The sequence below is a fragment of the Rhincodon typus genome, chromosome 13 (genome assembly GCF_021869965.1).
Source record: "Rhincodon typus isolate 14 chromosome 13, sRhiTyp1.1, whole genome shotgun sequence".
NCBI classification, from domain to species: Eukaryota; Metazoa; Chordata; class Chondrichthyes; order Orectolobiformes; family Rhincodontidae; genus Rhincodon; species Rhincodon typus.
This window is the reverse complement of record NC_063344.1, coordinates 41,593,398-41,618,884: the sequence shown is the minus strand read 5'-3', so window position 1 is coordinate 41,618,884 and position 25,487 is coordinate 41,593,398. Positions and strand designations below refer to the sequence as shown.

The 25,487-nt window shown below is 40.4% G+C and overlaps 1 protein-coding gene across 1 annotated transcript in view; it reads right to left on the bottom strand.

Annotated features, from left to right (window-relative positions):
* The window catches only part of lekr1 (leucine, glutamate and lysine rich 1), a 171,393-nt gene that overhangs the window by 41,474 nt on the left and 104,432 nt on the right, over positions 1 to 25,487 (bottom strand). Inside the window, exons 6-7 of the mRNA XM_048604655.1 lie at positions 9,509 to 9,694; positions 1,583 to 1,664 (exon numbers count right to left, since the gene is read on the bottom strand). Of these exons, the coding sequence (XP_048460612.1) occupies positions 1,583 to 1,664; positions 9,509 to 9,694 (268 nt within the window). The remainder of the gene's footprint in view (positions 1 to 1,582; positions 1,665 to 9,508; positions 9,695 to 25,487) is intronic.

Below are 25,487 nucleotides of genomic sequence, written 5' to 3'. Positions count from 1 at the left end.
GGTGTATTTATACAACAAGGGTGCTGATTTGTTGGCAAGTGAACTCTGATCAGTCAAGGAGGAAGCAATGGGGAAAGAGCTATTAGCTCCGAAAACTACTAGTTCAAGAAAGGCTTAAGACATGAGCATGTCTCTTTTGTTTGCAGTGAACAGGTTCCTGTGTTTCAATATATTTTGCTTGTAATAGTGATAAATGAGCCACATTAAGAGCTAAACTGATTATCTTGTGTTTATTGTTAGTCTAGCTATTAGTGCACACAGGATTGTTCACCAAGTTCTGCCCAATCACAGCATCACATTTAACAATAGATATTATTTTGGGGTTTGGTATGCTTGGGCTGATTGAGTCTAGTCTATCCTCTACCTGTAATGTATATCCAAAGAAACATGCTGCTTCAATTGATTAACCATTCCATATGATGTCCAGTCTGCACATATGGTATTGCACCAGCACTGAAGTTCATGCTCGATGTTGCTCAATTGTGCGGTTAGTTGAACATTTTTTTTTAGGAGGACAGCCAGGAGGTTTGCCATGTTTGTCAGCAGCTCTCAGTCCAGTTAACTGGGATAGCCTTTGCTCTGGAGATCCCAGCACAGTAGGTTAAGTGTAACCTCTAATACCAGACTAGATCGGGATGCTCAGAGTCAGGATCTTCTCGTCATAAGGGTGAGGAGCCAAGTGACTGACAGCATACCTGTTGACTCTTTCTGCCCTATTATAGAAAGTTTTGCATCTGGAATGATGAAAAGGCAAGAATTATGGAAGATGAAAATGATTGATGCAGGTGAGGCTTCCTTAGTGAGTGAGTAGGCTGCGCGAAGGGCAGATAAAAGTGGTGTTACAAGTTGGGGTGAATGACAGTGAATGGGGAAGATGTTGCATATTTTAGTGAGAGTGATACAGCATGGGCCTTCGTGGGTCATGAGTCTAAAGGCAGAGACAAAGTGAATGTAAGGTATCATAGAGAAGATGGTGCCATTTACGCTGATGGAGTAGGGAAGGGCATTCATTATCTTTCTACAATGTTGGCAATTCTTCCTGATGGTTGAGACTGCTGTAACCCCAGTAGCAATCTTGGACCAGGCTAGCATAGTCTGGGGTCGTGGACTCCACTGGTGATTTTGGAGGAAAAGGAATTTCAAACTGCCAGTGTTTGTCTGAGTGCACTTTGGCCTTTTAAATATGGGATCTCCAGTGAGTTGTGAATTGCTCCAAAAACAGCACACTGTAAAATGTTACAGAAATCAGATGAGCTTAATGGCTGAAGGGCTGAAATGCTAATTAATGCTTATGGTGAGAAAAAATTCTCAGTCTCATGATGAGAATCACTCCACTAAACTCCACATGACAAAATATCATAAGATTCAGCCCAATATGTTTGGCTCTATTAATTGTAAAGAACAAATCTAAACCATTCCTTTTCTCAAACTTTTTTGTTTGCTGAAACATAGAATGTCTATGCCTGCTTGAGGGAGGTATACAAATTCCAAATTATTGTTAGTTGATTAGAAGATAATATTTTCCATAAACTTTTTAATAAATGCATGGCTATCTTATTTAAGATGCAAGTTGCTTACTCACAGTAACAATTCCTTGCAGTGTTCCATTTCTTCTGTAACCTTTTGGAAATTAAGCTGCTGAATCATAAGCTGATTTTTTAGATCTGTTAGGATCAATAAATGGAAATATTAACACCATTATAAATACAGCTAGAAGGCTATGTGGCAGAGTTTAATCACTCTCATATCTTTCACGTGTCTGACTCTGCATTTCCAGTTCACATCTTAAAGCTGTAGAGTCATAGAGAAGTACAGTATGGAAACAGACCCTTCAGTCCAATTCGTCCATGCTGACCAGATATCCTAAATAAATCTAGTCCCATTTGCCAGCATTTGACCCATATCCCTCTAAACCCTTCCTATTCATATACCCATCCAGATGCCTTTTAAATGTTGTAATTGTACCAGCCTCCACCACTTCCTCCGGCAGCTCATTCCACACATGCACCACCCTCTGCATGAATGTTGTCCCTTAGGTCCCTTTTAAATCTTTCCCTTTTCACCTTAAACTTACACCCTCCAGTTTTGGACTCTCTCACCCCAGGGAAAAGACCTTGTCTATTCACCCTATCCATGCTCCTCATGATTTTATAAACCTCTATAAGGCCACCCCTCATCCTCTGATGCTCTAAGAAAAATAGCCCCAGTCTATTCAGCCTCTCCCTATAGCTCAAACCCTTCAACCCTGCCAACATCCCCGTAAATCTTTTCTGAGCCCTTTCAAGTTTCATAACATCCTTCTTATAGGTGGGAGACAAGAACTGCACGCAGTACTCCAAAAGTGGCTAAGCCAATGTCCTGTCCAGCCGCAATATGACCTCCCAACTCCTATACTCAATGCACTGACCAATAAAGGTAAGCATACCGAATGCCTTCTTCATTATCTTGTCTATCTGTGACTCCACTTTCAAGGAACTATGAACCTGCACTCTGAGGTCTCTTTGTTCAGCAACACTTCCCAGGACCACACCATTAAGTGTATAAATCCTACCCTGATTTACATTTCCAAAATGCAGCACCTCACATTTATCTAAATTAAACTCCATCTGCCAATCCTTGGCCCATTGTTCCATCTGATCAAGATCCTGTCGTAACTCTGAGGTAATGTATTTTAAATATATATTTTTATATCCTCTCTGCGAATTTGGTTGCGTAACTAGGTATTCTACAATAGACCCCAGATCACAGAGTCTGACATTGAGTGTAACATCTTTTTCTAATTCAATCCACCCATCAATAAAAACAGCATGCATAAGCAGGCTGTTTCCAATCAAACACCAGCAACACTTCAGTATTAGCAACACTCCCTGGCTGAGATGGTCTCTGCTGGTACTAAAATAGGACTCGTGACAAAATCATCACTGGAGTCTTAGAAACACAGGATTGTAGGGTAGGCTCACTGGACCCATTTAGACAGGCCCAGGGAGGGGAGAGATGATGTTAGTGTGAAGTGCAGAGGAAGGTTTTCCCATTGGTCCTTGCTGCTGGTGGGTCCCTTCAGTGTGCACTGAGTACCTCAGAAGGAGAATGACTCTCAACCTCCTCAAAACTGTTGGTATGTCCATCAGGGTTTACTTGGCAGCCTGTCGACATGGCATTCTCGCCCCCAACTGCCACCCCAAACCCCCCAGACTGTTGATTTAGTACCAGTGGGGGTTAGCTGATGTCCTTAACTGGCCTTTAAAGTGGTCACCTAAAGGGTTTCAATTGACCTCCAGCCTTAAAGGCTGTCCTGGACCCTTCACAGCAAAAGATATTCCTGGTGTGAATCTGGAAAGTGACAGATGCTTCTGAACCTTCTGCCCTATTATATCCTAGCACATACCCCGCCTTCTGACCAGCTCATAGAGGGGAATTAAATCTTAATGTAAAAATCTGTAAAACAGCATCAACATGAAATGATACAGCATGGTTCAGTTAGTTCTTTAATGGAACTGTTCAGTTGGTCCTACTCCCATCATCACTTACCACAGTCTTGCAAATTTTTCCCCTTCAAGTAACTTTTCCCTTACATACAGTCCATTCCAGATGACAACTATGAGATACTTCAAAACAAATCTCATTCCCTTGATTGTTATATTAAATATCTTAAATCTGTGACCTCTGGTCACCAGCCCACTTCTGCGTGGGAACAGATTTTCCTTATTCTATGAAAATTCCTCATGATTTTGAAGACGTCTATTAAACTCAGTTTAACTTTCTCTGCTGTAAGGAGAACATGTCAAGCTTCTTGACTTTGGCACATAACTGAAGTCGCTCATATCTGGTACCATTTTGGTAAATGTTTGCTGCACCCTCCCCAAGGTTTAGATATCCTTCCTCAGGTGTGATGCCCAAAATTAAACAAAGTATGTCAGTTGAGGTCTAATGAATAATTAATAAACATTTAGTGCAACTTCCTTGCTCTTGTACTTCATGGGTGAATTGAATTCACGAAGGACAACATAGTGAAGGGAAGACCAGCCAGGGATAAAAATGATAAAATTGGAAACAAGACCCCAATCCAAAGCACTATCAACTGAGGCAATTTGGGTGGTGCACAACAAAACTGCTTTCTGTATGTTATTAGAACATTTTGAAGAGTCCAATTTTATTTGAGTTTCAAAATTATCCTGGCCCATCAGGTTTCCCAGCCTCATAAAGTTTAACAGCTGAAAGGAGGCAAAAGAAGATTTGGGTGGAACAGTTAAGTGCCTTTCCAGGATTATTTCTGAGCCTGGGCAGGCATGACTCTTTCTGGCCAAATCCAACCAAACTTTCCTGCTTCCATTTCCACAAGTGGGCATCTCCATGCCCAGATCCTCCCATGCTCCTGGTGTTTGACTCCATAATTATAAGTTTCTGGGATCATTTACCCATCCTCACCCCAATATGCTATGATCATCACTGTCTATGCCAATATTCAAAAAGCCAAAGGTTCTGCACATTTTTAACATCCTCAACTTGCCCTGCCACATTCAAAGTCTTGTTTATGTGAACATCCAGGTCTCCCAGTTCTTGTATGGCATTTAAAATTGTAATATTTAGTTCACTTTGTTTTACTTTCATTCTTTTTTGCAAAATGTATGTTTTCATACTTTTCTCAAATTTCAAACTTCCAAATTATGCCATCTATACACAAGTCCAGCTCATTAGTAGATAACAAAATGAAAATGCCACTGGAGATTAATTTCCAGTTTTGGAGTTGGCTAATGATGTGCAGGACTCCTCTCGTCTGGTGACATCAGCTGCTGCAATACTAAGCCTTGCAAAATTGCTGCCATTTCTGCACAAGGTTCTGATGTGGAGGAAGACAAAGAGAGGAAAGCATAAAGATAGGGAAAGAAAATTACAAGATCTAAACAGAAGGGGGAGCACAATGTGGTACATGGCTGAGAGGGGTGCACAATGCAGGATAATGTGAGGAAAAGGAGGTGGAAGGTGGCCACTTCATATGAAATAAAGTAAATTGCACAAGAGGACCTGGGGGTTCAGAGGTTATGGGCCAGCAGTGATGATTTTTGGTGACAATAAGAGTGCGGAGGTGTATGTTATTGGGAGTCCTACCTTTGTTTCTTTGTTTTTCTTTGAAAATGCACACCACAATTGCCAGCATATCTTTCCTCTTACCACCTTCCAATCCCTGTCCCCACCTTCCCAGATCCTATGGTCCAAGTAATGTTCATTCTTTTTCTCTCAACAGTTCTTCACCTTGGAGACATATCAGAACATGCAACAGTCTTAACACCAGCCTCCGGGGGGATACCTATGTATCCCTATGCACACCTATTGGATCCCTCCAGTCTGAAAACTACTTACTTTTATTTTCTGTCATATGGCCAATCTTGTATTAATAAATCCAGTTTTTCAACAAATTTATTATGTAGCCCTCAGACCTTCCTGACTAACGTATGCCCAACTGCCCAACTTCCCTAAAAACTTGTGTCAGCTGAGTTAATGTTTGCTAATTTCACAATAACACACAAGACATTAAGACATTTAAAGATAAAGATTCATTTGGAATTAACTACGAAGTTAGCTAATTTCACAAACATTTAAAGTTTGAGTTCATAAGATTTAAGTCACCATCCCATAGGAGAAGAAAGTGCTCAAATTGTCACTGCCTTCCAAATAGCCTACTTAATTTTAATAAGCCCTAACTCTATTATAAAATTTCCAGATACTTTAAAGGTCTATGATTTTTCTTTTCAGAAAATATACACTTCCCCACTTAAGGAAGTGTATAAGTTATTAGGGTTAATTTCAATTGTAACAGCAAAATGTAAATGAGATAATTTACTAGTTTCACAATTTCATTATCAGAAATTAATCAGTTTAGTCTGCTTTAAACGGATAGGAACACATTAGGTTTATGCTAAAACCATGAAAAGATATAACAACAAATTTAATAGAATCCAGTTTGATCTATTTCATAAAGACTCAAAAACATCTAAGAACCTTTAGGAACATCTAAGAATAGCTAAGAATATAATATGTAACAATATCAAATAGGCTATCTAACAGTATCTAAGAACAGGATATCTATCAAAATTTGAAGCAACATTTTACCTTAAAGTCCTTGTATGAGAAAATACCTTTTGAAAAGTACTATTCGAAGTTTTTAACACTACTGAAATTTCAGTGAAAGGGTCATTTTTAATTTAATTTGATTCCTCCCGTCTTACAAATGTGAGTATCAACCTGCTGTATAGGTTCTGCCTACTTCCATGCGATGCTGTATCATTCCTTAATTATTTGGTGAAGATTCTTTCATAAAGCTGGGAGCTTTATCTAGTCAATTTATTTGTGATGGTTCATACTTTCAGTGCTCCTTGTTATTCCAATCATAAATCTTTATTAACAGTTTACCAGTAAAAGTGTTTCATTTCTTTGTCTTCATGAGCTTTGTTTTATCCTGATTTCTAATAGCATTCATGTGATAAGCATGTTTGCAATTTTTATCAATTGGATGGTTCCAATATTTCTTCTGCAATTAACTTTTTAGTTTCACACCCAGTTGTGACGTTGCCATGTATCTTTCCAGGCCTTCCTTTCAGTGATTAAACTATTGTTTACATTTTATTGTTGTCTGTGCTAAGCTCTAATTTAATTAGTAGCATTTATATTTGTTGTCTCCATGTCCTTTTTTTAGTTATTCCTGTTTCTGCTAGCTGTGATGGAGTTTTTCATAGTTAACTCTATATGAATCTTTATCTTTAAATGTTTTAATATCTTGTGTGTTCTACCTAATTAGTGATACTTCTTTCTCAATTGTTTTCTTAATATTTCTAACCACCGTGTTTATCCACTCTTATGCACATTCTTGTCTACTTTTAATGAATTTAAAGGGCACTTGACTACCCTCAAAAGGCACCTTATCTCTCCCAAAGAGAACCTGGCTTTTCTGAAAGAGGTCCCTAGATGTATCCAAATGAGTTCCTTATCTCTCCAAAAATATACCCTACCTCTCCAACAAACTGAGGTACATTGTGATCTTCTGAAAAATATCCACATGTTGCATTCCAGAAACCTGAGTCAGAAATATAGTGCAGGAGTGAAGGCGCCTGTGTTTCTACTTTTGCAGCTGCCTCTGTGTACCAATGATGTGGAAATTGAAGCCCATTCCTGTTCCCCCTCTCCCCAGTGAAAACAGTGGGTGCCAGATTCAGAGGTGGAACTCCAGGACTAGGGCTCTGTCACAATCTTGGAGACCCTGTCAATTTCACAAAAATTCAATGCTAGATGCATCACTCTACCTTTTATAAATAGGTATGTACCCTTTGAAACCATTTAATCCTCTGGCATTATTCCCATATATAAGAAAAAGTGTAAGATTGTGACCACCACCCTGCTATTTCCATCGTGAAAGAGTTTGTAAAACATTTTAAAGATTAAATTTCCAGTTTCAAGAAATAATACTTAAATATGCAGGGCAATTTTATTTCATATTTTTGTTTATTCTGCTTTGAAAAATATTCTGTTACTTTGAAATGAGCAGCCAGAACATCTTGCGGGATATTAAATAATACAGCTAATCTTGGTAATATGTAAACATATAAACTTGTTACTAGGATGATGTTGGCCTTGACCTGAAAACCAGTACTCGATCAAAGTTTTATTTGCAAACTCTGAACTGGACCCTAGTAGCAGGGCAAGTTGCCCTGGTCTGACTGAGGATTTCAATAATATTTTGCATATGACATAAGAACATAAGAACTAGGAGCAGGAGTAGGCCATCTGGCCACTCGAGCCTGCCCCACCATTTAATAAGATCATGGCTAATCTTTTTGAGACTCAGCTCCACTTACCCGCCCACTCACCATAACCCTTAATTCCTTTACTGTTCAAAAATTTATCTAGCCTTGCCTTAAAAACATTCAGCGAGGTAGCTTCAATCGCTTCACTTATTTAGCCTAAATGCCAAACAGCTGTGCAGACAGAGCAAAAGAATTAGTTCCAGGACCAGAAGCACTAGTACAGTGTTAGGTAGTTTTTTTTATTATTGCCATGATTGGCTTAGAAGTAAATCTGTTTCACAATACCAGCCAAAATGATAGACTTGCAAAATCATTTCCCACTTTAAACAGTTGCCAACACTATAAGACTTCACAAACAAATGGCTTATCTCACATCTGAGAACTAAATTATTTCAAAAATTTGATCATTACCTCAGTACTTCAAGATCTGTACACAGTACAAATTATAGATCTTACAACTTCACATTATTTGAATGTATTTTGGAAAACGGAGTGAATGTACCCATTGCAAAAATGGCCTCCAAGAGCAAGCTGGGCATGTGCAGTTGTACCAGTGACATCATGCCAGCCTTATATTAAATTTTAAACTACACATAAGATCTGTGACATCACAGCAACAATTATAGTCAGTTGTGAAATTTATTTGGCAGAATAGTTCTTGGTTTCAATGAAAAGAACACTGATTAATTGTGAATGTCACACTGCACCTGTGTCAAGAGGTGGGATTTCACCATTTAACTAAAATTTGTAAAAAAAATACACAAGCTGATTATAATTGTTCCTATGTGTTTCTGGATCTTGCAACTAGTTTAGAATTTAATACAATAAATTGTTGTAGTCAGTTATTTGTTTCAGGCTTGAAATAAATATCAATACAACAGATGGTTTTCTTTTGGTCACATTCAGTCGGGCACATCGCTCCCACCTTTCACACATGTGGACTGCAATACTCCAGCTAGCAGTGGTGTTGTCCTTTAACACACTCTCATCCTCTGGGATCATGATTGCAAACCATATTTAGGGGAGGCTGCGGCATTATGGTAATGCCACTAGACTAATAATCCAGAGTCCCTAATATTCTGGGGACATGGGTTCGAATCTAACCATGGATGGAATTTCATCATCCAACTGAAGGTAAAATTTAAATTAAAAATAAGAAAAAATGGAATTAACAGTTAGTCTAATTATGGCCATATAACTATTGTTGAAAAAAAAATTTCTGGTTCTCTAATGTCCTTCAGGGAAGGAAATCAGCTATTCTTAAGTGCGACCCCAGACTCTCGGCGATGTGGTTAACTCTTAACTGCCCTTTGAAATGGCCCAGCAAACCACTCAGCTCAAAGTCAGTAAAGGATGGGAAACACATGCTAGCCCAGACAGCAATGCTTACATACCACGAATGAATAAAAAAGTTATGAACAAGTATATACACATATGTTATGTTTATAAACCATCAGTTGAGATATGTAAGATTTTAAAATCTGAATTTCTACAGTATTTTAATTAGTGGTCTAGCAATTGAGAAGATACCACAGTTTTAATGCCTTTTTGACTTTTTTGGATAGCAAATTTGGTTGCAATTCTTTGTGTACATAAAATGATTGTTGGTCACTATGACCTCAGCATACGGCTTGGGTTTAGGCATGCAGAATTTTAAGGCAGTCACAGTTTATATCAATGAACCAATGTACTTTAGCAAAAGTCTCACTTACCAAATGCCTGTTTCTCTGATTCACAACATTTGATTTGGAGTTCAGCTTCTTTCTGTTCCAAAGCATGGATTTGATCAATTTGTAGTGTAATCGTGTCTGAAGAAAGCTGTAGGTCTCTTACTTGCTGTTGAAGGAACTCTACCTCTTGAGTGGATTTCTTAAGACTCTCTTGCAATCCAAACATTTCTGAAAACCAAATACATTTGTAATTTCATTACAGCAGGTCTCTATTTCATTTCTTATGCACTAAATACAAATGCTAATTTAACAAACGTCCAGTATAAATTAAGGGACTGTGCTATAATATGTGATGTTTGGGTACCAACCACTGGTGGCTTATGATTGGGATAGAGTACCAGGAACAGAGGAACAAAAGTAATCCATTCAACATGTAAAGCCTGTTCCACCATTCAACTAGATAATGTCTAATAATCTGCATTAATGGCACTTTCCTGTACTATCTACATTTCTCTTTGAAATAATTCCATGAAGGCCAGTATCCTGTCACCAAATCACCCTTTATTTACACGTGCATAGTACATGATACTGACCCAGCCAGCTCAGAGCTCTTTGGGTGAACAGAATCTCTGGCACTTCTGTTTATATCTGTCAGCCAGGACTCTCTGATTGGACCAGGTTTACAGCCCCAATCAGGGAACTCATATTCTACGATATGTACCTCAGTGACCTCAGTCTCCATAAATCTATTAATTTCTGTCTTCAGCATGCTCAATGTGCTTCTACAGCCGTCTGGGTTTTCTAATCGTTTCTACATGAAGAAATTCCTCCTCATCTTAGTCTTAAAGAGCCTACCTCTTATCCTGAAATTATGTCCCCTGGTGTGAGACTCACCAGTCACAGAAGCATCTTATCCATATTCAATGTCACACCATGTATGTATTTTTGAAGTATTAATTAGGCTACCCTTCATTCTTCACGAATCTAGGGAATACAGACACTGTGTCCACAATTTCTCATTGCTAAAGAATCCCATCATCCCAAGGACTGATCCGTTAAAACTCCATTGCACTCCTTCTATGGCAAGCATATTCATCTTTAGATAAGGGAGCAAAACTGTAGATAATACATGAGGTGAGGATTTACCACTGCTCTATATAATTGCAACAAGGCATCTTTACTCCTATACTCAAGTCCTCAAAATATCACCAATCCTCCTCCTTGTATTATTGTAAGGGGCTGTTCAGTGGTCTGTGATGGAGGATAGACCGAGCATATGCCTCAGCAGAAGAGGCTTTTGTTTTAGATAACAATGTGTAATTTATTATATCTCTGTAACTATATACTGGGGTCTACTAACTCTTAGGTGTATTAACTATTACTAACAAGAGGTAGATAAGACATTTGAGTGTGCATCAGGAGACTGCCAGAATCTAACTGTAGGTGGCTAACTGAAATGACCAGAACTCCAAAATGCACCACTCAGTGGCTATACTATATATCAGAATAGACAGAGCTTTGGCTTAGCTATGGTTAAACTTTTTGTATCTATTACCTAGTACAATAAACATTGTACAACAGAGTGACTCAGGTCAACCTGTCCTGATCCCATTTCATCTAAGGATGGTCATTTGGCAAATCATGCAGTTTACTGACACAGCAACATAGAATATAGGAGCAGCAGTAGGCTATTTGGCTCTTCAAGCCTGCTTTGCTATTCAATATGATCATGGCTGATCATCCAACTCAGCACCCTGTTCCTGCTTTCTCCCCATATCCGCTGATCCCTTTAGCCCTAAGAAATATATCTATCTCCTTCTTGAAAACATTCAATGTTTTGGTCTCAATTGCTAGCTGTGGCAGAGAATTCCACAGACTAACCACTCTCTGAGAAAAGAAATATCTCTTTATCTCTGTCCTAAAAGGCCTAAGCTTATCATTAGACTGTGACCCCTAGTTTTGGACTGCCCAGTTATCAAGCACAACATTCTTACATTTAGAATTTTATAGGTTTCTATGAGACTCCCCCCTATTTTTCTAAACTCTAGTGAATATAGTCCTAACTGATCCTATTTCACCCTGTGCATCAGTCCCATCATCCCAGGAATCAGTCTGTAAACATTTCTTGCACTACCTTAAAAGCAAGCTTGAATTTCTTACTTCTTCTCTCCCATTTCTTTCCCAGTTGTAGCCTCTTGCTGTTTGTTTTCCTACCCAACAACTGGTCAGCCGGTTATTTTGGACCTCAGTCAATTTGCAAACAAAAAAAAAGAAAACTTAGTGAGCTCCTGCTGTCACTGTTATTATTTGGTGTTCCATGTGCTACCCCATACTCTCCTTTCCTCCTTGTGAATAAATATCAGGGCCAATTCTGCCACATGGACATACCATATGTGGGATAAAAACGAAAAGTATTAGAAATACACAGCAGATCAAGCAACCTCTGTTAGAGTGAAACAAAGTTAAAGTTTCAAGTTAATCACCAAAACTTGTCTGATACAAGTTTTTTCTTTTTGAAAGCAACTGAATGAAACAAAAATAAGCATGTTTTTGTCGGCTGCCATTATTTTCACGGAGTTTTTGAAACATCCAGAAATGCTTTTAAATTGAAATTGTCACCATACAACTCAACAGTATCTCAACACCAAGTGGTGCTGCTGCCCCTCACATATTATCTCTCACATGCTCCATGTTTGCTGGCCAAGATAATTCAGAGCACTTCTCCTGCTGGTCAATAGTGCATATGTACACTGAAATGGAACAAATAAATATGAAATTTTATATAACTTTTAACTGCTCTGAGGCAGGTTATTAAGCAGTACAAAGTGTTTCTGTACATTTGTCATGCATATATTTTATTCAAACTTACTCAAACATGCTCCAATACTAACAATATTCATTGACATTCTAAGTCTTATAAAACTGCAAGATTAAAATGCTGTCAGAACTGACAGTGTAAGGAAACAGTCAGACTACATAATGTTATTTGTATGTAGCCAGGATATTCAAAATGCAAGTATTTCCTGTAATTTGAGTGAAGACAAATAGGGCAAGATAGAATCTAGAGCAGCATTTTAACAGTTACATGCAAACATATTTAAAAGGTTACAGTGCTAAGGCTCTATAGAATCTGAAAACTGGACAACATAAAGGATTTTTGCCACTATTATGCTGTCATGTATCCCTCTTTGCCATTTGCTCAGCTATTCATGTGAAAGAAAAATCTTTTTTACTTAAATCCCGTGTTCTACTTACAAGATGATGTACGGCCACTATCACTGACTTTGCAGTCTGCACTATCCTCATTTTCTATGCTATGCACTTCTCTGCATTTGAAACTACAAAACTGCCATGACTGGAGTCAAGGTCTGGCATTGTTCTCAAGATCAACTTGGGGCGTAGCTGTGGTGGAACTAGAGTTAATAATAATGGGACATGATGGAACTGTTGAAAGTAGTGACCTGAAGAAACATTTATTATCCATAAATTTTTACAGCTTTGGTATTCCTTTTTGAGCATCCAAGGAACACTCAGTTCCCAGGTGCAAAGTTGAGAAACATGTGCAACACTTTTAAGCCTGTATGGCAAGTTAAAAATCCAACAGCAGATTTGTGTTTGTTAACAATTTGTATTCATTAAGTTTATTTCATTTACAGTTTAGTTTCCAGATCAAAATCTGACCAAATTAGATAGGATATAGATAATACACAATACCTCTTCACCATGGTAAACGGTGGTGGCTCGCTTTTCAACTTCTGAGAATGACAGTATGTAATGTTTAGGAATCCCTGTGTAAATTTAACTTTAAAGGTAGGTTCGACATTGGATAAATGTTCTCCCCATCTCATCAAAAGACATGAGCATATAGATGAGTTTGAATCTTTGCACAGAAGTACTGCATTCGAATCTGTTACATTTTCCATTGGTCTAAGTACTATTACTGTACTTCCAAGCAGGGGTGGCAAGGTGGCTCAGTGGTTAGCACTGCTGCCTCACAGCACTGGGGACCCAGGTTCAATTCCAACCTCAGAAAACTGTCGGTGGAGTTTGCACATTCTGCCCGTGTCTGCGTGGGTTCCCTCCGGGTGCTCTGGTTTCCTCCCACAGTCCAAAGATTTCCCAGGTGAGAAAACACAACCACACTTCATCGGAGGCTGCACTGATGATGTTACCCAGCAGGGTAATGAAATGTCTGCGGAACAACAACAAACCAGCTCGGCCAGCCAACCATCCACAACCCGAGCTACAAATCTACTCCAAAACCTTAGATGTGCAGGGTAGGTGGATTGGCTATGCTAAATTTCCCATAGTGTCCAGGGAAGTTTAGGTTAGGTGGGTTAGACATGGGAAATACACGGGTAGGGGAATGGGTCTGGGTGGGATGCTCTTCGGAGGGGCAGTGTGGATTTGTTAGCCGAATGACCTGTTTCTACATTGTAGGGATTCTACGATTTTATGACTCCCTTAATATTGCCTTTGGGGTGTCGACCTGGATAATGTCCTTAAATTCAGAAGTGAGAATTAAATCCACAAACTCCTGTGATGTAGTCAGGGTATACTGCAGCTGGAAGTTGGTCAGGAAAGTCTTCAGGATGAATACCAAAGCCAGTTTATCACGCTATTCCCAGTTCCAGCAATGTTCACCAAGGAGGGTGGAAGATAGGATTGTAACCCCACCTGATAGCCAATTAAAGCCATTTAGGCACCTGAAGAGGTCATGATGAGCTAGTTAACAGCAGTTGATGTGTGAGGAGAGGTATAATAAGGGGTATAATGGATATACACACTGTACAGGGCACAGCCAGTGAAAAGAGGACAGATAGAGTGGAGAGCCAGTCATAGCTGTCCCAGGAAATTACCCCTGAGGCATTAAGTTTCAAAGCGACAGAAAAGGACTTTACCATTTTGAAATAGGACTCTTGGAGCAGCACTCAAAATACATAGGGATGGTAGTCAAATATGCCCCAAAAGTTCTCAAATCAATCACTGGCTAATGTAACAGCCCTGTTTAAGAAGGGAATGTGGCAGAAGACAAGAAACTATACCCTGGTTAGTCTGACCTCTGTCATTGGTAAGATTTTAAAATCCATTATTAAGAACAAGTTTGCGGAGTACCTGCAAGTACATGATAAAAGAGGGTGGAATTAGCATGGCTTCGTCAAGGGGAGGTTATGCCTTACAAATCTGTTATAATTCTTTGAGGAGGTAACCAGTACGTTAGACAAAGGATAGCCATTGAACGTGATTTATTTGGATTTCCAGAAGGCATTTGACAAAGTGCCACACAGGAGGCTGCTAAATAAGATAAAAGCCCATGGTGTTAGGGGTCAGTTACTGGCATGGATAGAGGATTGGTTGACTGGCAGAAAGCAGAAACCGTGGGTAAATAGGGTTTCTTTCAGGATGATAGCTGGTGTTCCGCAAGGGTTAGTTTTGGGACCATAACTATTCATGTTATACATTAACGATCTGGAGAAAAGAACTGAGGGCATTGTTGCTAAGCTTGCACATGACACAAAGATAGATGGAGGAATAGGTAGTGTTGAGGAAGCGGAGAGGCTGCAGAAGGAATTGGAAATGCTAGGTGAGTAGGCAAAGAAGTGGCAGCTAGTATACAATGTGGAGAAGTGTGAGGTTATAAACTTTAGCAGGCAAAATAGAGGCATAGGCTATTTTCTGAATGGGGAAAGTTTTTGGAAATCTGAATCGCAAAGGTATTGTGAGTCCCAGTTCAGAAGTCTCTTAAGGTTAACATGCAGGTTCAGTTGGCGGTTAGGAAAGTAAATGCAATGTTAACATTCATTTCGAGAGGGCTAGAAAACGACAACAGAGATGTACTGCTGTGATTGTATAAGGCTCTGGTCAGACTGCATCTGGAATACTGTGAGCAGTTTTGGGCCTGGATCTAAGGAAAGATGTGCTGGCCTTGAAGGGGGTCCACAGGAGGTTTACAAGAATAATCCCAGGAATGAAGGGTTTGTCATATAAGAAGCAGTTGAGGACACGGGGTCTATTCACGATGAAGTTAGAAGAATGACGGGGGATCTGATTGAAACTTACATGATACTCACAGACCTGGATAGAGTGGATGTGAAGAAGATGTTTCCACTAGTAGGAGAGACTAGGAATTGAGTGCACAACCTCAGGGCGAAGGGGCTAAGATGAGGAGGAACTAATTGCTGTTTAGGGCTATGGAGGCCAAGTCATTGAGTGTTTTAAAGACAGAGATAGATAGGTTCATGATTGGAAAGGGGATCAAGGATTATGGGAAGAAGGCAGGAGAACAGGGTTGAGAAACATATCAGCCATGATCAAATGGTGGAGCAGACTCCATGGGCTGAATGGTCTAATTCTGCTCCTATATCTTATGTCTTATGGTCTAACACAGAGGCAAACAATTGGAGAAAATTCATCCCTATATTTGGAAGAGACCAAAATTGTAAAGAGTTACACCTTTAATCATCAAATCTGTTTCTCTGAAGGCAGACTGCTCCACCTCCTCCAATCACAGAATCACATAATTGTTACAGCACAGTAGGAGGCCATTCTGACTGTGGTGCCTGCACTGGTTCTTCAAACAAGTACCTAGTGCCAATCCAATGCTTTTTCCCCCATATCCTTGCAAACTTTTTCTATACAAACAAGCATTCAATGCCCTCTTGAATGCCTTGATTGAATCTGCCTCCATCACATTTCCATGCAGTTCATAGCTTCACTACTCACTGAGTGAATTTTTCTTCCACTTCACCCTTGCTTCTTTTGCACATAATTTTAAATCTATGCTCTCTCATTTTTGTTCCTTTTTGGAGTGATGACGATTTCTCCTTATCGACTCTATCTAGCCTGCTCATAATTCTGAAAACATCTATCAAATCTTCTTTCAGCCTTCTTCTGTCCAAGAAGATAAGTTCTAACTTCTTCATTCAATCCTTATAACCGAACCTTGTTCCATTCCTGGAACCATTCTTGTAAATCACTTCTGCCCTCCCTCCAATACATTCACATCTTTCCTACATGTGGCACTTACATGCTTGATGATATGGTGCAATGAAAACAATCTGTCTCTCAATGTCAGCAAAACTAAAGAACTGATCATCAACTTCATAAAGAAAGGAGGAGAACACACCCCCATCTACATCAATGGAACTGAGGTTGAGAGAATGAAGAACATCAAGTTCCTCAGAGCGGAGATAACCAACAACTTGTCCTGGACTTCCCACGTAGATGCAACAGTCAAGAAGGCACAACAACACCCTTTTCCCTCAGGCAGCGCAGTAAATTTGGCATGTCCATAAGGTCCCTCACCAACTTCTAGATGCACCATTGAAAGCATACCGTCCGGGTGCATAACAGCCTGGTATGGCAACTGCTCTTCCCAGGACCATAAGAAACTACAGAAGGTGGTATGCACAGCCCAGACCATCACGGAAACCAAACTGTACTTCAGTACACGTGACAATAAATCAATCAATCAATCAATCAACAATACTTCAGCTCTAACAACTGTCTTACACAACATGTTAATCACCTCCTGGCTTTTGTCCCTTTCCCCTATTAATTAAGCCAAGGATACTGTATGCTTTATTAACTGCTCTCTCCAGCTGTCCTGCTACTTTCATTGATCTGTGCACATATACACCATGTCTCTCTGCTCCTGTACACCCTTTGCAATCGTACCCTCTACTTTATATTGTCATTCCATGTACTTTCTACCAAAATACATCACCTCACACTTCTCTGTACTAAACCTCATCAGCCACCTATCAGCCCACTCTGCCAACTTGTCAATGTCTTTTTGAAGTTCTGCCCTGTCCTCCTCACAATTTACAATTCTTCCAAGTTCAAAATCAGAAGATCCCTCTCTCTCACTCTTGCTGCTCCTCAAGAGACAGAATTATGTAATTGGAGGAGCAGCAAGGGTAGGAGAAAGGGAATCTACAATTGGACCAGCTGGAAGAATTACAATGGCCACTTATGGGTCGCATGCAACAAGAGTTTCAAGAGGCCAGAGCAGTAACTATTCAGAGAGATACAGAGAGTTCAAGGCAACCTGAGTATCTGAGTGTAGGTCCAAAACAGGACCTAAGTGTCAGCTGAGTGAATGGACAAACAATTGAGGGGTGGGTTTGGGGAAAGCAAGAGGCCCAAACATTGGGAAAGAAGCAGGTGCCAAGTGTCAGCCAGTTGAGTGGATGGATGTGAGGGAGAGCAGCAGGCCCTGCATGAGTCAGGGGAAGCAGTACCCAAGTGTCGCAAGCAGGGGTAAGCAAAGCTGAAGTGTTGGTCAAGCAGTGCCAGAGGTGTTGATAACAATTGGGTGCTGCATTGCTCCTTTGAAAGGATTCATAAAGTTTTCAAAAAGTCAGACCTTCAGGATGCCTTTGATATTCATCCTTACATTAAACTAAAGCTTCTATGCCTTTTGCGTTTTAAAGAATGATGAGCTTAAATTAACTAGTAATGCATGACTATGACTCTATTCTCACTAGGTCTTATATTAGATGAAACAATCGTGTAGTAACATTATCTTCTCCATTTGTGTTGAATTTTTTACAGTTTCCTTTTTTAGAAAGATAAAATAGCATACACCAAAAATTCTGTACATATTATTTCTTTTTACTTTGAAATCTATAAATAAGATATTATTGTTAATTTACGATAAATAAGTCTCCCATACCCTTTCTTCCATTGTACTTTTCCATGATCATTCACACTGTAATCAACTCCTCTTCCCCAGACCCCAACAAATTCACATGGAATATGAAAATGAAAAAGGAGCCCTGGAAAATATAAAGTAGCTCTTGAAAATCAAAAAACAGCCCCTTGTAAACGTTTCACAAAGAGCCCTCAAGAAAAAAAAACATTATTTGGCTCCTGGCTTTCAGTTGCACGAGTTGCAGGGAAAGTGAGCCATAAGCCCTGGGACTGTACTGGGGATCATCACCCTTCTGATTTTGCAGGGGCAGAAGAGCAGGGAGCAAGGTGACCAAGTAAAATTGGGCCCAAAAACAGAAGTTACTGGAAAAGCTCAGCAGGTCTGGCAGCATCTGTGAAGAGAAATCAGAGTTAATATTTTGGATCCAGTGACCCTTCCTCACCAGACCCGAAAAGTTAACTTAGATTTCTCTTCATAAATGCTGCCAGACCTGCTGAGCTTTTCAAGCAACTTCTATTTTTGATTCTGATTTACAGCATCCACAGTTCTTTCGGTTTTTATTAAGTAAAATCGGGTAATCAGCCATCCATAACGAGGGCAGCTGTTGACAATGGGGACATGTCTTTCAGATTTGATGCCCTGTGACAACAGATGGTAACACATTCCCCCAGAAAAGTGGGGCCCTGGAAATCAGGATGACAGGGGAGAGAAATAAGGGCAGGAGGAATATGAAGTCCATACCCTCTGTGTAGGATCCACCAGTGAAAGACATGCTTTAAGATGATCAAAATCCAGTGATGCAGGACAGTCCAACTATACAGGTAGAAAATCACAAACGTCTGTGCTCACTAAAGATCTCACACCCCACATCACTGGCCACCATGTTCTGCCAGTAACTTTTAAAGTGACTGTGACTTTCGCTTCTGACTCATTCCAAGGATCAGCTGTGGACTCTGCTGGTACCTTGCAAGCTGATGCACAAAAATGCAACTTGCTGCTCACTGATGCCTCCTTTGACAGAGTGGGTCAGTATATTCATTTCAAGACAAATGGGACCTTACCAACACAGACAGAATTGGGTTTAAACATCATCACTGGACTCCCCAGATGCAGGGGTTCATTGATTGCACCACGTAGCCATCAAGTCAGCCAGTGGCAGGCCAGTCAGATTCATAAAGAAAAGTCTTCCATTTGTTCAAGATTTGGCTGGCCTGCAACAACAATGAACAGTTCTTTCATGTGTGCACTCACTTTACTGGCTGCCATGACTCCATCACCTTCTAGCAGTTCAGGACACCTTGAATTTTTATTCCACCCCTAAGGAGTATAGATGGATCTTAGAGTACATTCTTTGAAAAGATGGCTTTACACTCTTCCACAAGAGGCCCAGACTGAAGGCAATATAATGAATGCCGTTCTTGCTAGGATAACATTCACCAGGCCATTAGGCTTCTCAAAAGGTGGTTCCAGTGCATAGACTGGTCAAGTGGTACATTCCAATGCATTCAAACAAGGACCTAAGGGTAATGTGCCCTCCATAACCAAGTCCTCCAGACAGATTAAAAACCAAAAGAACTGTGGATGCTGTAAATCAGGAACAAAAACAGAAGTTGCTGGAAAAGCTCAGCAGGTCTGGCAGCATCTGTGAAGAAAAAATCAGAGTTAACATTTTGGGTTTTAACGTTTCATCTCCCGCACTTTGGCCCACACCCCAACTCTTTCCTCTCGCAACAGCAATAGAGTTCCCCTTGTCCTTAACTATCATCCCACCAGCATCCACATCCAGAAGATCATCAAATGCCATTTCTGCCACCTCCAGCGAGATGACACCACCAGACACATACTCCCCTCCCCTGTCCACCTTCCACAGGGACCATTCCCTCTGGGACACCCTGGTCCACTCTTCCTTCACCCCCAAACCCCCACAGCCCCATGGCACCTTCCCCTGCAACTGGCGAAGGTGCAACACCTACCCAGTTACCTCCTCCCTCCCCACTGTCCAAGGTCCAAACATCTTCCAGGTGAAGCAACACTTCACCTGCACTTCCCAGAATCTAGTCTACTGCATTCGCTGCTCACAACGTGGTCTCCTCTACATGGAAACGAAGTGTAGACTGGGTGACCGCTACGCAGAACATCTATCTACGTTCTGCTTGCAAAAGAGACCCTGAGCTTCCAGTTGCCTGCCACTTTAACACACCACTCTGTTCCCTGGCCAACATCTCTGTCTCTGGCTTGCTGCAGTGTTCCAACAAAGCTCAATACAAACTGGAAGAACAACACCTCACTTTCCGCTTGGGGACCCTGCAGACTGCCGGACTCAATATTGAGTTCAATAATTTTAGGGCCTAAACTCTTCTATGTCCTAGCCCCCTACCCACACACCAGGCCTTGTTATCACATAGCCTGCCATAACACACTACCTATTGTTAGTCACTAACAGTCCCCATTAACAGCTATTCACCCTCCTAGCCAGAACGTTATCGACTCCTTTATCTATACAACAGCTCTTCTCTCTCTTCGGGCTCTATCCTATTGTTTACTCCCTTCCCTTGCCCCCTCTCTATTTTCTGCATATAAACTGACATTTTCCCAGCTACCAACAGTTCTGAGGAAGGGTCACCGGACCCGAAACGTTAACTCTGATCTTTTCTTCACAGATGCTGCCAGATCTGCTGAGCTTTTCCAGCAACTTCTGTTTTTGTTCTTCCAGACAGATGTGGACCTTGAGGATGTTGAGATCAAGTTAGTTGAAACCAGATGGTTTCTCAGAGGAAAGGAAGAGTAGCAGATGAGTGGATGACTCAGAGGAGATGGAGGAAGAGGATGGAAACTATCAAGATACCCTGATGTACAAAGAGGTAACTAGGCAGAATGCAAGGAGCAAAGGTCTCATCAGGGTGCCAGAAATGTCAAGGATCATTTAATTCAAGAATGTTTCAAGTGAATTCCTTTGACCCAGGAAAAGGCAACAGAATGCAATTTACTCTGAGGTAGCTGTGCAATCAGATCTATTAAAGAGAAAGATAAAGATTTTGCTCTCTCCTTGATCACATTCTTAATCACTTTTATCAGCTCAAACTATATTTTTCGCGGCAACCCCAATAAGAGGAGTCTCAGTTACATGCCTTCAAGTGGGATTCCTTACAAAGTAATCTTCTCCTTTCGTTCTCAAATTCAGGTCTGATCCACAGCATCATGACATTCATCATGGATATGGCAAAGTGACAGATCTATGACAACCATGGAAACTGAACATGTGGTATTGATGCTAGACCAATCCACACCAGCCATCCAAAAAAACAGTCTCCTTAAGGAGCCCAAGTTGCTGCTGCTGCATGTTTACATGCGTTTCATAGTGCAGAGGTCTGAATAATGGCAGAGGTTCTGACTTTCCTTCTATGACATGGCTAACCAGGAATCTCTCCTGCTACTACTATTTGACATTGGTGTAGTCAGAAATTTTACAAGTTAATGATCAACCTGTTTGGTTGCATTACAACATATTTTCTTGGCCATCAAGTCCTTGAATAGGGCTTAAATCCAGAATTTCTGACTGAGAGTAAGGGATATTATCCATTATGCCAAAATAAACCTGGTATAAAATAATAAAAAAGTGAAACTGCAAACAGACACTAAGAAGAAAGTCCAGTAATCCAGACAGTGCTCTCTCCTCAGTTACTCCTATGTAGGGTCTTGTGGTTTTGGAAGAGATAAAGCTTGCTCACTTGCTTTGGTCTGCAGGGAATTGTACTTGGTGGTCGTCCTTGTCATGGTGGTGCCCATGAGACATTTCTGGAAGCTGATGCAACTTCCTGATTATAAGGGCAATGTCCATTACTTGATCTTGGTGTACAGGGGCTGAGGATGATGAAGGCACCCTACAAAAGTTGGTACTTTTTCCCTCCTCAGTGATATATTCAGCCCTTGACTGGTGCTCCAGTTGGTTGGAGGAGGGCCCCAGCTGGGACTCAATTATAGTGCCATCCACTTCACTATTGGATAAACTGTCAACATGTTAAGTTGGTAAGGCACTGGGACTGGATGAGATATATCCAAGGATATTGAAGGAAGTCAGAGTGGAAATTTCTGGGGCACTTCATTTTTTTTTCAATTTTCCCTGGATTTGGGGTGGTGCCAGGGGGTTGAACAATTGCAAGTATTAAGCAATAAATTATAGGAAGGATGTGAAAGATTGGAAAGAGTACAAATATGGTTTATGAGAATGGATCTAGTGATGAAACACTTGAGTAATGAGAAAAGATTGGAGAAGTGGGACTGGTTTCCTGGAGAGGAAAAGGCTAAGAGGAGATTTGAAACAAGTTTTCAAAATCATGAAGGTTCTGGATAGAATTTCTGGGCAAAATTATTGTCATTTATCAAAGGATTGAGTAAAAATTTGAAGTGTTTGCAAAAGGAGCAAATGTACAATTAGAAAAATCTTTTTCACACGGTGAATGGTCTGGAATGCATTGACTTGAGGTGTGATGGAGTCAGGTTCATGTGAGGCATTCGGGAGGGCATTGTATGATTACGTAAATAGAAACATGTGAAGGGTTTCAGGGAAAAGACAGAAGATTGGCATTAAGTTAAAATACACAGTCAGATTGTGCAGGCATGATGGGCTGAATGGCCTCCTTCTGTATCATAAAAATTTTGTGATTCCAGACGTCTCTGTACTACCAGTGCCATTCACTGTTCCAACTACATAGTGTTGCACGCATTCTGAGCAGTATAGTGTATTGAACGTTTATCTGCCCAAAATTATGCTGATGCTGCATGTAGCTCTTTACGAGATATTTCACTATCTTATTAGAGAGATCATGTGCTTATAGCTGTGAACCACTGTAGTACATATGAGCTTGCTGGAGTGCTCAATTCTCTGCTTACAACCATACACTGCCTCAGGGAACTCTGACATGTGTGAGCAGAATCTCCTGCTATTATTGCAGGAAGAGTCTGAGCAGGCCTGTGCCTGCTCTCCCTCTTCCAAGTGAAAATGCCCATAACTGCCTCCGGTACGTTCTCCATCATACTAATACTATGCTCCTCATCTAGTGTCACCTTATCTAAGCCCATGCCAAAACTGAGGGAAGAATAGGTGTAATCATAGAAAGGATGCTTGTCAAGTCATTAGGTTTCTCTTGGGCTGTAGATGGAGAGGGTACTGTTGGGTGGATGCCTGAATTTGAGAGCCTCAAGGTGAAATTGGGAAAGCCAGCCTAGGAGAGTAAAAGCTATTGCAATGCTGAGGCTACTGAATGTAACTCGGTGTTTGGCATTCTATCGGATGGAGTACATTTATTGCACCTCCCATTGAGCACTTCATCCACTGTAATCAATATCTCCATCATGGATTTGATCCTGTTAGGTCTGACTGCCTGCTTATCTGGAATCCTGGCTACCTCTGTTATTCTTTCTTCAATTAGCATTATCCTTTATTATTATGAAACACCATTCAGGGAACACAGCATACAGACAGGGAAGCTTTCAATGGCATATTTCCTGGAGGCTACAAGGTTTGAAACCTATGTTGAGGGCTGGGGGGAGGTGCAGGCGGAGGCGGCGGGGGGTGGGGGGGTTGCATTCACCTTGCTAGATTGCATGAGATCATGCACATTGCCTGAACCTTTCACTGTACTAAATCCACATTCTTCTGATTATGCTTATGCCTCAGACAGTGAGATCTATCTTAAACCAGGCCTTTTGACTGTCAGTTCATGGCATCCTCCTGCCACCTCCGGAAAAATTACCTCCTCTCCTTAACTCATAACATCAGGCATGAAATCCGACTCACTATCACAGAACCAGTTCCTGCACTTCCTCAGGTTCCTAGCCTCCATTCAGATTTAAACAGAGCTACAGTAATCGTCAAGGAAAATTCAATTTGGGCCCTCACTTCATCAGACTTGCCTCACCTTCTGTGGCATTTAATTAGCTGCCAAACCAATTCCAATCCCTTTAAAGAGCTGACATCATGAAAATCATGTCATTAATCCACCCCATAGCCTCCCTACAGGCAGGTTGGAGACCAGAAGACAGTTCTGACTTCCACTTCCCAACTCCATCATGAAAATTCAAACAGCCATCGAAAGATAATCTTTCTGAATCTTTCTGCCACCTTTAAACCTTTTTGTTTTTGTTATTTACATCACACCTGCTAATCTTATTTTTATTTCCTTTCTGATAAACCTCAACAACACCAAAAAGTGCTGTTGCCAATGAACCTGATGCACTCATTCTTCCTTCCATATTTAGTTCATTTATTGCACCATTGTTTTCTCCTCAACCAAGCATTATTCTAGGGACTTGGTCCTGTAAAGAAGTATTACTGAAAGTGAATCACTGGGTGAGACATAAGCTACCAATGGAAACAAGATCAAGAATCTGCTTTAACTGTTGGGGAACAGAAGTCATCTGTCCTGGAATAGCATTAGGATTTCATCGCATTCCTGAACTTAAAAGCAGAGACAGAGAGTAAAGACAATCGTAACAGAGGGCATATCCTGATTAGCAGGAACTGACTAATCACATTCACAGATCTGCACTATGGCCTCAACCTATCACCATATATTAACAATTTGAATTAAGTAATAGAGATATATATTCAAATTAACAAATGGCACTATGTTAAAGGCACAACAAACTGACTAGATGAGAACTGAAAGTTAGTTACAAAGCAACATGAGTAGACTAAGTTAAAACATAAAAGCACAGCAAAAGGATGGAGAAGTGTGAGATCATCCACTTTGGATCAGGGAAAGGAAAATATTTTCTTAATGAAAGAGTTAGGAGCTCTTGAAGAGCAAAAGGATTTAGGTGTCCAGATGTACAAATCACTAAAAGCTAATGCACAAGTACAAAATGCAATCAATAAAGCCAATGGAATTTCGATCTTTATCTGACAGAAGTTGGAATACAAAAGTGAGGAACTGATATTTGTTGTATGCAGCTTTGGTCAGACAGGATGTCTGAAGTAGTGTGTTCAGCTTTGGGCACCACATCACAAGAAACAATAATCGGTCTTGGAGGGTTTTAATTCCTGATTCAGATGAGGGCATGAATAAATTTGCTTTGTATTCCCATGAGTTTACACATTTGAGGGATAATCCAATTGAGATCTTCAAGACAAGTAACGGATTCAATAAGACAGGTACTGAGAAACTTCTATTTCCTCTTGTGGAAAATCCAGAATAAGAGGGTATATGTTAATTTGAAAATAAATAATTTATGGGTGTGGAAGCATAATCATTAAGTCAAGATGTTCAAGACAGAAACTGATAGATTTCAAATTACTAGTGACATAAATCCTGTAGCAGGTAACTCACCTCCTGATTTTGCCAAGTCTGTCCATCATCTACAAGG